Here is a 13,029-nt window from a genome sequence, read left to right as displayed (position 1 = left end):
ACCCTGGTTTCTACAGCTTTTCATAGCCAACCATGTCAACGTGGTTTATGAACAGCAATGGAGGAAGTCTCAACAAACCCTGTGAGGGTGATAACTGTAATGATGGTTCATATCTTCACCCTATGTAATTTTATGGGAATTTAGAGTCTAGCCAAATAATAAGTTCCAGCCCCTTTTATCTGCCCCGTTCCCAGCACACTCCCGAGGTGTCTGAGGCACTTCTCACCCTAACCTCTTAAGGCAGATTGTAACAATAACAACCATAATGACAAGTTCCCAGTCTGCGCAGTTCCCTTCATTAAAGGGGCCCTGGGAGTTTCAACAACACTCATTAATGGAATCTGACAAAGCTTGGAAGGTGGGAAGACTCGCCTTTTTCCAGTTTTCTGGTGGCTAAGCGGAGACTGGGTTCGAGAGAGGTTGAGTCTCTCTCAAGAGGCTTGAGGGTGGAGGGGAATTGGGGGGTCCCAGGTTACCTTTATTCCATGTGCCCCAGGAGTCCACACCAGGGTTCTGGACCCGCTCCAAGTTGCTGGACCTACTAGCAAGTTGCTTTCCTTCTCTGGGCCTGTTTCCCTATAGGCAGGAGGAGAAATTGGACCAGAATGTTATTAATGTCTCTGGAACCAACCCTGACTTTGTCCCATCGCTTCGAGGTTGCGGGGGGTTTCTCTGCTTCAGAGTTTGGTTAGACTTGGAGTAGCAGAAACTGTGTGGGGAAAGGGGGCGAGGTAGGGGAGGAGAATGCCTGCCAGGGCTTGTAACAAGTCGGTATTCCAGGAGCACCGTTTGATGGGAAGCAGGTCTCAGTAGGCCAGGTGACTACACGGCCAGCCCGGCTTCCCAAGTGCCCCTAGTGTCTGTAGCGATACAATGCGAGTCGTGTCAGCGCCTTCCTTTCCTGAGCCAGGAGCCGGCGGGTTAGGAGCGCCCTCCTGCCTGGGAGACTGCAGCGGGCGCCGTGGCAGAGGGTGGGGGTCGGGGAGCAGGTACCGAGGCTGGAGGACTTCGCGCGGCTTTGGCCCGCGGGCAGCGGGGTCAAGGTGGCCGAGAGCAGGGGACCTGTCTTGGACGTGGGCTTCAGGACAAATCTGCAGCCGCTGGGTCTTCAGGACTTGGGCCTTTCACCGCGAAGTTTGCGATTGCCTATGGGTGGGGGGCGGCGGGCAGGCCCCCCGCCTCTCAGGAGGAGGAAGGAGAGGAGGAGAGGAGGGAGGAGCCCGGCGGGGCATGTCACGCGAGGGAGCGCCGCGCGCCGGGTGCGGCCCCCTAGGAAGTGGATTTAGCTGCTCCGGATCCAACCCCGCTTCCAGGTTTTCCCCCGTCCCGGCTCTGTGTGCTCCCGCCTGTCTCCGGCCCCCCCGCCGCCCGCCCCCTCCCCCTGAGTGCCGCCCGCTGGGCCAAGTTTGTCGAGCGTCGCCGCGCACGCCGGCCAGTCAATCAGCGGCAGAGCTGCGGAGGGCGCAGCAACGCGGCCGAGGGCAGAGGGAGCCGAGCCGAGCCGAGCCGGGAGGGCGGACCAACGCCGGGCCGCCCGAGCAGCGCGCAGCGAGCGCCCGCCGCCGCCGCCGCCCACACCCTCCGCGGCTCCCGCGGCGCCTGCCACCTTCTCCCTCCCCACAGCCCGGTCCCGCCGGCCCGCCAGCTCGCCCCGCTTGCTGCCCCGCAGAGCCCCGAGGTCACCGGCCCGCGCCTCCGCTCCCTAGAGCCGCGCGCCGCCTCCACGCCCTCCTCCTCCTCCTTCTCCTTCTCCTTCTCTTCTCCTCCTCCTCCCCCGGCCGGGCGCCTGGCACTGGGGACCGTTGCCTGACGCGCCGAGGCCCAGCTCCACTTTTCGCCCCGCGTCCCCTCTTCCCACTGCTCGCCTCCTTCCAACTCCTTCGCCCTTTGCACTCGCGAGCCCCCAACTCCGCGCCCGCCACTTTCCGGCCCGTCCGAAGGTGGGAGCGCGTCCGCCCCGGCCCGCGCCATGGCACGGTTCCGCTTGCCCGTGCTTCTCTGCACTCTGGCCGTCCTCAGTGCCGCGCTACTGGCTGCCGAGCTCAAGTCGAAAAGTTGCTCGGAAGTGCGACGTCTGTACGTGTCCAAAGGTTTCAACAAGAACGATGCCCCCACGCACGAGATCAACGGTAGGTGGGAGCCCCCGGGAGGCGAGCGCAGAGACAGGCACCCTGGAGAAGGGGCCGCGGTGTCCCCCTCTCCCCGCCTTCCCCCGCGCGGGACGCAGGTAGTCAAGGGGGAGAAATGGGCAGGCGACCAAGCGCTAGAGTGAACCCCGGGGCAGAATGTCCCCGCGAACGCGGCCGGCCTTCGGGACTGCAAGTGGAGGGGGGGGGGGCCGTCGAGTTGCCCGGTGCCACTCGCGCGCTCTGTTCCCACCGTCCTCTCCGCCGCCGCGGCCGCTGTCTAGCCGATTCCAGGAAGCCCCAGAGGACTCTGGCCCGCAAAGTGCGTGTCATCATCTCTCTCGCCTTTTCCGGGTAGAACTCCTTACGGGGCTCCCCGCTTTATTGTATGGGTGGCTAAAGGCCGGGTGGAGGGTGAGAATCGCCAGTGGGGTACTGGTGGGGGAAACAGTTTGCCAGATTCCAGGGGGCGCAGAACGTGCATCTTCCATTGATGTTCCATCGATGTTCTTTGGAAGCCCTCTCCCTCTCCCCGCCTCTCTTACACTGCTGACGCGGATTAGGAGTTTCTGTAGTTACAGAGACTTAGATCTCGCCTTTAAAAAGAAAACGATTGTTCACCCGTCTAAACCCTGACTTTTAGGAACTCTCCTGCTTTCCGAAAGGTGCTGGACTAGAAGGGTATTTTTCCTTCCTTTTTTCTCACCTCATTTTGAGGGTTAATTGCACATTCAATTGCAAACCTTTGAAAGGATTACAGGAAGCCTGAATCTCAGTTTGGAGATGGTTATGCAAATGGAGACGCCGTAGCCTGTGAAAAAGCTCACCGGGTTTTGACGCTGGGGGGTGCGTGGGGAGTTTGTGAAAGCCCTTGGAAAGCTGGGGAGGCAGCTTTCCGGCGGGCGCCCTTCACCCCTCCTCGCGAGGCCGGCGGCCCTGGCCGGGCGGGTTCCCTCCGGATCTCACTTTCCCATTCGCAGAAGCCAACTGTTGCGCGCAGCCCCGCTGGCCGCGCTGGGGCCAGCGGCGGCGCAGGTAGCCGGTTCTCTCCGCGGGTTCTGAAAGAACCACGGATCTAGCTGGCTGCTGGCCAGAGTAAGCTAACGGAGACGTGAGCGATTAGAGCCCCGGGGGCCAAGCCTCCATTCCGAACCTTTCATGGAAGTGAGCAGAGCGCGCGCCTTTGCCTCGCGGTGCTGGTCACCCGTGTGGGGCGGGCGGGGGGCCGGCAGCCAGCAAAGGAAATAGGGTAATTTCAACCTGGCGCTTCCACTTAGGAAGACTTGGGGGTCATTTTTTGGAAGCGCTATTAATAACCTTGGAGATTAAGTGCAGTCATCAATTACATACAAATTACAAAGGTAATTGAGGGAAGTCGCTGGGCACTTGTCGACTGTAACGGGCATCTGTCTAGAAATAGAACCCAAGAAATGGTTGAAGCCGCTTGGGAGCCCCCTGCACCTTGGCAGTTATCAAGTAACTCGCACGCTGCTGATTAGAGAGTGTTTGCCCTTGAGCTGCCTGTCTTTTTGGGAGCTCAAGTATGTCCTCACAGCGGCACGATTTTATTGGTTGTAGAGCCCTGAAAAGCCCTCTTTCTTTCCCTTCTCCCTCCCGCCCAGCCAGAAAAAGTGAAGTGAACTAGCAGCCTCTGAAGCTCGGGGGCTCCGCAGGTCAGACCTGGGGTCTTTGTGCCCTGCTCAGTTTGGTCCTTGGCCCAGCGGAGATGATTGGCGTGAAGGTTACAGTTGTCATTCTCACATTTTGAAGGGATAGATGCAGCGATGCCCTTAATGGGAACGTGACAAGTTTTCATCTTCTGCTCATGAGAACAATATGTGTCTTTGAGATGGACGGGCGGCATTGACGGAGTGGGTTGTGAAATTGCCCTCCCCATTTTGTCCAGCTAAGCTCTGTGCTGGCTGGCAGTGGCAGGGCATCTTCTCCAGCCAGCATCACAGGCAAAAGGAAGTTTGAACTGTGCTCCAAGGGGTATGCTAGGTGTTCCCTTTGATTGTCATGGTCCCCAGAAAACACCTGAGGAATATTTTTGCATAAATGTCTGTCAGGACATTTGCCCCCCAAAATTGGAGAGTTATTAGTGACCAGCAGCAGGAAATGGAAGCTAATGTGCTCACACCCAAAACATTTTATTCTTTTTGTCTTGTCCTTCATCTCCCTCCCAGGGCTGCTGCTTTTCTTTCCCCTTTTGAATGACCTACTGGACTGCATTCTCCTGAGGAACAAAGGAAGTGCCTTTTTAGCTGGAATCCTTGGAAGACCACCAAGGACTTCAGCTCATGCAGTGCAATTTCGCACCACTTTCAACAATAACAAAAATGCATGACTGAATGGCTGAAAAATGTGGAGTGTTAGAGGCATTCATTTGAGTCTAGGACACTGTCACAACACAGACAGACTCAAGTAAATACCTTTAGACGGCCAGTATAGAAACAGGGGTAATCTTTACCATCGCCCTGGCCGCTCCACATGCATATATTAGACTTGTCTTCCCTGGGCTACACTCAGACAATTTTGGTCATTTTGGGAAGCATAGGCAGTACAGTAACTTGGGTTCAGGCTGTGTCTGAATGAATGAATTGCCAGGCACTTTCCCCAGTGGGGTGGGGTGGGAGGGGAATCTTTATTTCTAAATGTAAGAAGTCCAAGATGGTTTTCCAGGCAAAGGGTCGCAAGGTCTGGGTGTTCAGCCCAAGTTTAAGGTTTTAGATCCTATGGCCTTGTACTTGCCTTCTAGAGGTTTGAACAGCTTTAAGAAATACTCCATGTTCTTAAGGAGTCTCAGTCTTTTTAGATCATAATTAAGATAATTTGATGTGCTGTCAAGGATGCTGGGGAGTACATCATGCTGATGGGCCTTCCAACTGAGGTCCTGCATTGCCTATCTGCTTGACCCCTGTACTTAACAAATAATGTGTAGCCTGGATGCCGTGATCAAAAGGGATATTTATTTAACACAAAGCGTAGGTTTTGTTTGGCATTCAATGGGTGTTTCCTTTTGGAGCACCTACTGTGTGCAGTATTATGTGCTGGGTATCATGGAGGCAGCAAGAAGGGCAGAAGGGGCCTCTGTCACCAGAACCTTTCCAGGCAGTAGGGAGATGAGCCATACACACACATTGGAATACAGCATGGTATGTGAGAAGTACCATGTGAGTGGTACAGATGAAGGAGTGCCCAGAGAGTTCCAAGGGAGAAGGAATTTGGGAGTAGAGTAGTAACTAGGTAATGCTAGTTCACTAGTTTAAAAAAAATGGTATTAATGGGAATAAGAAATTTAAAAGTCTCACTGTTTTCATTGTGTTTCCCTCAAAGCCAGAGTAAATGTTAATGTGATAATTAGCATTTTAATACTAGTCTAATCTCAAATTGTCCTTAAGACTGTGGCACTTGGTTAGAAGCTTTCTTAGGCTTGCCAAAAGTCCCTTCCATAGTGACACTGAGTGATACCAGGAAGAACTTGGTGTCATAGTTGTGGTTATGAGTTTTTGTTTCTGTTCACAAGCAATGCACTTGTGTGGACACATACACACATATGCACATCTGTATGCCTCAAAGGATTCTGGGAATTCTGTAAGCCATGTTAGGATTACATGGAAAAATGCATGTGTGTGTTGGAGAGGTAGGAATACTTGATGATACTGAGTTCATTATTGTATGTAAGACATTGTATGTCTTCCAGGTTTGTATTTGTTGCCACTTGAAGTAGATGGGTTGGATTTTGCAGACAACTAGTGATCTTCTGTTGGGGTCATCTGTTGGGCTCCCTGTGTTTCAGTTGAGAAGAGAGTCTAATTGAGCCGCAGGGCCTGTCAGCATAGAAATTGTCCCAAGAAATGGTCTGGACATACTTTAAACAGAACTTAGCGAAAGGTCTGGCTTATGCAGTTCAATATCTAGTTAGAACGTAACAAATATAAAATGCTTGATGCAGCATAATTACTATTTTCCTTTTTTATTTGACTCACATTGGGTTGCATGCAATTTCAGGATTAGCTGTAGACTAAATGGAGAAATGGAAAAGGAAGTTTTTTGTTGTCTCTACAAGGGAAACAACGTCAGTGTTAACTAAATCAATTGGAAGTGAGTCTGCCTCCCCAAGAACATTAACTGTTTTAGTGCTGAGGTTCTTACCATGCATGTTCACAGAAAAATGCAGTTTGGCCTCATGAAAAGAGCTAATAACTATTGAATGCTTTCTCTGGGCCTGGCCCTAAGGACTTTACCTGATCGTCTCATTTAAAGTCCAAAAGAACCTTATGAAGTCAGAATTAGTAACTTAATCTGCATCTTATCATCATCCCCATTTACAGACGAGGAAACTGAGATTCAGAGGGATTTAGAAACATGCCCAGTCTCACAGCTGGTGAATAGTGGAGGTGGGACTTAAACCCAGGTCTTATCTCACTCAGAGTATAGTTTATGCTGTGTACAGATAGTAAGACAAAGTACCTTCCCAACTCCCAAAGAAAGAGGGCTGGCTTTAGAAATGCAAGCTGTGACATTTAGAAATGCAAGTATGAGAGGTCTCAACTAACTAGTAAAAGACCATAATCACAGCACTTTTCTGATGCTGTAGTAGAATCCAGTCATGTCCTTTGCAGGCAAAGTGTTATACCCAGACATAGACAACCTGGTGGTGACAGTAGAAGGAATATAAATTATATTTCCTGGGTCATGGGGAGTCAGTCGGTGATGGTTTTGGAGGATTAGAATGTCATTAGGCTGTTAGGAAGAGAACTAGTGGTCCTTCATGTTAAGGGCTGTGAAGGCAAGGGAAATAAAGGCAGGAAGAGCTGTTAGAAGGTTGTTTTATTTAAATAGTTCTTAACTGAACTACCTGCCTCTTGTCTGGTTGTCCTCCCATCCCATCCTGAACATCACCAACTTCATTTTAACAGCAGTGCTGTGCATGGAATCATTCCTCTGCAGCTTCACTGGCTCCAGGTATCTCAGATGATACTTTGAGTCACTTCTGAACTCCCCAGGGTTATGTGCCCTCTTCCTCCTAATTCCCTGCTTAAATCTCATCCATGGTCTTTGCACATAACTGTCTTGTATTTTAGTTGATTGTATGTGCAGGCACACGTGTGCCCCTCCCTAACTGTCAGCAACCTGAGGACAGAGGTGGCAGCTCCCAATGTTTTGTGTGCCCCAAGGTTCAAGTGAGATAGCTTAACGCAATGTTTGTTAAACATGCAGGGGTGGGGGGGATAACATAGATAATTCTATCACATTCTCTGCCAGGATACTAGTGTTGTAATGAGATTATACTGCCTCGTTGATAGATTGTCATCCCATGGTCTCTTGCTCTCTTGGGAATCGTTTGGATCTAAACATAGTGAAGTGAAGTAAATTTAGAGTAAATCTCCATGATATGTTGGTATAACTTGGAGAATGTTTTCATTCTGCTGGGAGAGTACTTGTCTTTACTACTTAATTCATAACTGAGTGCTATAGGAATTTTTCAGAAAGACTCAGAATTCTGTCCCCCCACATCCCCGTTTTTGAGATATGCTTTAAGAAACAAGCAATTGAGACTTCTTCCTGTGCTTAGGCAACTTAAAGCAAATTTAGAAGGGTAATTTAACACTTTGGATTCTGCATAAAGAGCTGTGCAGTGCACATCAGTTATCTTTTAAAATAAAATCTTAGGTTTGTTGTCTTTACCAAGTAAAAAGAACACAGGCTTAAGTATATCAGAATATTTTATATAAGCAGACACACTAAAATACAAACAGGTAAGAACTAGCATTTTCAATTCCACTTAGTTAAACACAGGCTTAAGTATATCAGAATATTTTATATAAGCAGACACACTAAAATACAAACAGGTAAGAACTAGCATTTTCAATTCCACTTAGTTAAACACAGGCTTAAGTATATCAGAATATTTTATATAAGCAGACACACTAAAATACAAATGGTAAGAACTAGCATTTTCAATTCCACTTAGTTAAACATCTGTTGCTTACTTAAAGAGAACATGAAAGTGCAGAAAATTCACGAAGTAGTTCCATCCTGGAGGTAATTTGAAATATTATATTTAAGTTCTGATGTATTTAATTCAGCAATCTGGTGGGAGAGAAAAATCAAAGAGATCCATCAGCCAGGTATTCAACTTTTGAAAAAGAAACTCTAACAAATGTTAGAAATTAGGAAAAAAATTGAATGGAAGAGTTGAAAAAAAAAAGTCAATAACCTCCAGGAAGCCTGGAAACTATGTAAAAACATCTTATTGGAAGCACAGATAAATGTGTGCCAGACATCAAAAAGACCAGCTGCTTAGGGGAAGAAGAAAAGAACCCGGCATGACTAACTGGCAGAGAAAAGAGGCTGCTTCAGGGAAAAAGCCATCTTTCACAAAATGGAAAGGGTTTAAGCCACAGGAAGAGGGAAGTCCACGAGGTATGGCAGGGCAGGTACAAACTAGAAATGAAGAGAGCTGAAAGAGAACTGGAGGTGAACCTTGCAGGGGATTTGAAAGAAAGCCCATGTGATGATAATGTTGAGAAGGATGGCTAAGGGAGCCCAACCTAACCAGAGGAAAAAGCAACATGGCTTCTTGGGGGGGAAGCCATGCCTGATTAACCTCCCAGAGTTCTTTGAGGGAAAAGCAAATGGTACAGGGAAGCAGATAATATATACATCACTTGGATTTTCAAGAGTTATGCAGTGGACTTCTAAGGCAAAGAACACTCAGAAAATGCCTTTACCTTTTAATAGGTTAGGGGTGTTGGTTTAGTGAGTGGAAATAACAGGGAAGAAATCCCACTGTCCTAGATAAGAGTAGTTTACATGGAGAGGACATGGCTTCTTGGAAAGAGCAGTTCTAGCCTAGCTCTGTGACAAATGAGTTGTATGATGCCTTTGGTGAGTTCTGTCTCCTTTGTCTGAAAAATGGGAGTGGGGGTGGTAGAAAGCTGGATTAGATCAGGGATTCTCATCCCTGGCTACACATTAGAACCACCTGGAGAGCTTTTAAAATCTAATGCCTGGGCACCACCCCAGACCGATTAAATCATACTTTCTGGCAGTGGGGCTAGGTCATGGTAATTTTTAAAAGCTCCCCAGTGGTTCTAAATAGCAGCCATGGTTGAAAGCTACTGTCCTAGATGCCCTCGGAGGTCCCTTCCATCTCTGAGACTGTGCTCCTAAATTTTTCAATGGAATTTCATCACAAAGTGTTGTCTCAGAAGAGAGCTTTAATTTAGACTCAGTGCAGGCTTGTTTTAATTTTGGCCAACTTGGATTTGAGAGGAAAGTCTGTCGAGCTTGGAAAAAATATGTTTTAATCAAGATGCAAATACAGGCCATAACCACTGATGCTTTGCGGAGGGTAGAGAAATAAGACTCGGCCATTGAGAGTACTTTAGAGAGAATTAGAAAGGAATCCAGCCTTGCTGTCATTTGTTAAGTGTCAGTGTGCTAGGTGATATTTCTTGTCTTTCTCTTCATTGGTAAAATAAAAAAAAAGTCTCTTTATCCCTTACTTTAATGTCCTCTTTGCCATGTGTTTATTCTCTTCAAGTATCTTATCAAGAAATAGAAGTACAGTAAATCCCTAGGCTTCTGTCCTGCACAACCATCCAGAACACAGCTGGGAATGTGGAAGTAAGCAGAAAAGCTAAATGATGGAAACAGCTGTCATAAAGCCCATGCATTCTACTTGGAGAAAAGGCCTTCAGAAATTTATCATGAACAATCATTGACTGAACAGCTCTTCTATCAAGAGCCGAATATGAGGCACTGGGGATTCAAGCAGGTTTAAAATGGGAATCAAGCTGTGGGATGCTTGCGTTCAAATTAAGTAGATAGTGTTTAAAGGTGAGAAGATAAAATGCTTTGATTATCTGGCTTTCCAGTCCATGACTGATTAGAAGTAGCAAGTTGTGCTTATTGGGGAGTGGAGGGGTCAGGGGAAGGGATGGTCTTAGAGACAGGCAAGACTTGACATCTGGGACAAATGAGAGATGACGGAGTGAAACAGGATGAGGAGGCCAGGAGCCGAACAGTAGAACTCAGAACTTGCTGATCTTGGCGGTTTGAGGCCTTTTCGGATGGAGTGAATGCTCAGAGTAATGGCTGTAACCCTCGAAGGCACACTAGTATATTTCAGGGCAGTGTTAAATAATTGTTTTTGCTGATGCTCTGATTTAAATGTTCAGAAAGTATATTTTAGAAAGAGTGGATGTATTTGAAATAAAAAAACTCTTGAAAGTGAGGCAAGTTAACATTTACCTTTTTAGAGTAGCTAGTTTCCCAACAGTGCCGGATCAATGAGGAGTCAGTCCTATATGTCACTTTGTGCTTTTCTTAAAATAATAAGTTAAAGATGGTATGTTAGTAATTCAGTGGCTTATCCCCTTCAGAGCTTTTGGTTGTTGGTTTTGTTCTCCTGCACCTTCTCTCCTAAGGCCTCTAGAAGATCCAACTTAGATTTAGTTACTAATACCATCCCACCTGCTATGTTCAGCTGGCAAGGTCACGATTCTGACCTGAAGTCACAAGAGGCAAGAGCTGGCTTTTAGGTGACAGGTTTAAATATTTGAATATCGGTTTCCCTTTTAAACACCAAACTGAGCAAATGTATAGCCATAACTAAAACCCTAGAAGGATAGGAGTACTGTGTTAAGGATGGGGTCACATTTGATGGCCCTTGTCTCTGACCATGTGGATGTTTGAACATTAAAAGAAAAAAGCCCTTCTTGCCAGATCATGCTAGACCTGAGAGAGCATGTATCTCCGGTTTCTGTCACACTGCATGGCACATGGTAGGTGTTCAAGAAATTTTGTGGTTCAGAAATAAGCTGAAGCATGATTTTTGGCTTTTGTATTCATTCTAGGAGTATTTCTATTCACCCCGTTTAAATTTCATTTTAAGCTATTTACATTATTACAAAATTTCTAATACATTCAGTCCTAGATGCCTAGGCAAGAAAGGGCAGAGGAATCTTTTTTTTTTTTTCAAACCTAGAAAGTAGTGTTCCTTCTTGGCTGGCTTCGTGGTGGGAGCCAAGTGTTTGATGTGGTTTTTTTAATCCTGGTAGACAAATGTTTGTTTCTGCTATTGTCTATTCCAGACATTAACAGAAACTCAGCTGTACATGCAGAGGTGCTTTTAGAAAAGAGAGGCTGCCTTTTCTCCTTGTTTCAGCCTCTCCTGCAGGTGCTCACTTCCCTCCCCATCCCCGGGAAGGCCAGGTCTGGCCCGAGGCAGGATTGCTGTCTCTTGTCTAGTTTAGCTCAGGGTCACCCGGTCTCTGCTTCTTCATCCCAGCCATTCTTTACACATTGATCCTTTCTTCTTACAGTTACTTTGTCACTTGGCTCTTGCCAGCCTCTTGAAGGCGGGCCCATATCTCATATTGTTGGGCTTCTGTCTACAGGAACAGCCTGGAAGAGGTTTCTTTTGGACTGTAGAGGTTTCCTTCTCCAAACCCTTGACGTCGGCTTCCGGGCGAGTATTAAGCCACAGAATATTTTTTCCTTCAGTTATTGTTTTCTTCCACCACATGGTTTGCCTCCATTGCATTTTCAGTCTGGTTGTTTGGTCAGAGACAAAAACAAAGCACTCTCCTTGCAAATGGCAGTGTAAAGCATGTGGTTAACAGTTACTGCTTGCAATGGTCCAGTCTGAGTGGGAGTTCCATTTTTCTTGGCAGGCACTTCACAGAAAGTCCTGTTTCTGTGGTGCCAGAATAAGCAGTCATTACATTCCTTACAATTTATAGTCAAATTATTATCTACTATTGTTAAGATTGCCTTAATTGAAGAATATTTCCCCATGCTAAGATTTCAAAAAGCAAAACAAGGCAGCTTTTCACTGGTGTACTTTAGAAGTACTCTTTCAGAATCCCTCCCTGAATAGGATGTTGGAGGCTACAATGAGGAGTAGTTTTTTGTGTTCTGGGGAGAGTCCTTTTTTAAGGTGAGGAGGGCAGTGGGTTCACTGGAAACTGAATTCGAACTCAATGCCCCCAGCTGGCTGGTTGGTTAATACTCTGCTTTGCTTATCTGTCCCCAGTTTGGAACTGACTTTTTTGCTTCCCCTTCAGGGGGTCTGATGGGCCTGTACATACTCGGGGAAGAAGGCTGTAGTGGTGGCAGGTGGATGATTATTAAGCAGTGTGGCAATCTTAGAAGATGGTCTTGTGTCTTTCAAGTTGGGAGGGCAAATGAAATCACAACCATCCACATTAAGGGACTGTGTCCATTTTCTTGTGATCCCAACAAAAGATTTAGATGACTAGGTGGGAAATGTTTCTGTAGAGGTGCTCTTTTATACTCTCTACCTTTGAGCTCTGCTTTCAAGATGTATCCAGGATCTGCCCTCCTCTACCACACTGACAACTGCTGTCCTGTCTCATCCCCCATCACCTCCTCCCTGGATTATTGCAGTTATCGCTAACCAGGCTCTATGCTCTGGCTCTTGCTCCCCCGTCCTCCTCCCCACCAGACTGTTTCCAGTGCTGGGCCAGTGCAATCCTGTTGATCTTATTCTGCTAAAACAAACATAGATCATCCCTCGTCTGCTCTAAATGCTCCAGTGGTTCTCCTTGGCATCCAAAGTGAAAGCCAGGGTTTATAACCCTGATCTCCCATGCCAGCCCACACCAGCCTCCCTCCTGTCATCTCCACCATGCCCCCTCTCCATGGGTTGGTGTCCGTTTCTCCTTGAGCACAACAGGCACACTCAGAGGGGCTTTGCACTTAATCTCAGCAGCTAGAACACTCTGCTCTCAGGTAGCAGCAGCATGGGTCACTCCCTCATATGTGTCAGGGCTTGGCTTTGCCTATCACCTTAATGGAGAAGCCTCTCTCCTGTTCTCTCCATGAAACCGAACACCCTGCGGCACACACACATACTTCTGTCCCTCTC

General features: G+C 47.6%; 1 protein-coding gene across 1 annotated transcript in view; it reads left to right on the top strand.

Annotated features, from left to right (window-relative positions):
• The first annotated feature begins 1,957 nt into the window (after positions 1-1,957).
• Positions 1,958-13,029, top strand: part of GPC4 (glypican 4) — a 100,832-nt gene continuing 89,760 nt past the window's right edge. Inside the window, exon 1 of the mRNA XM_036931193.2 lies at positions 1,958-2,129. Within this exon, the coding sequence (XP_036787088.1) occupies positions 1,970-2,129 (160 nt within the window). The 5' untranslated portion in view covers positions 1,958-1,969. The remainder of the gene's footprint in view (positions 2,130-13,029) is intronic.

Source organism: Manis pentadactyla, chromosome X (genome assembly GCF_030020395.1).
Source record: "Manis pentadactyla isolate mManPen7 chromosome X, mManPen7.hap1, whole genome shotgun sequence".
NCBI classification, from domain to species: domain Eukaryota; kingdom Metazoa; phylum Chordata; class Mammalia; order Pholidota; family Manidae; genus Manis; species Manis pentadactyla.
This window is presented reverse-complemented; position numbering and strand designations above follow the sequence as displayed.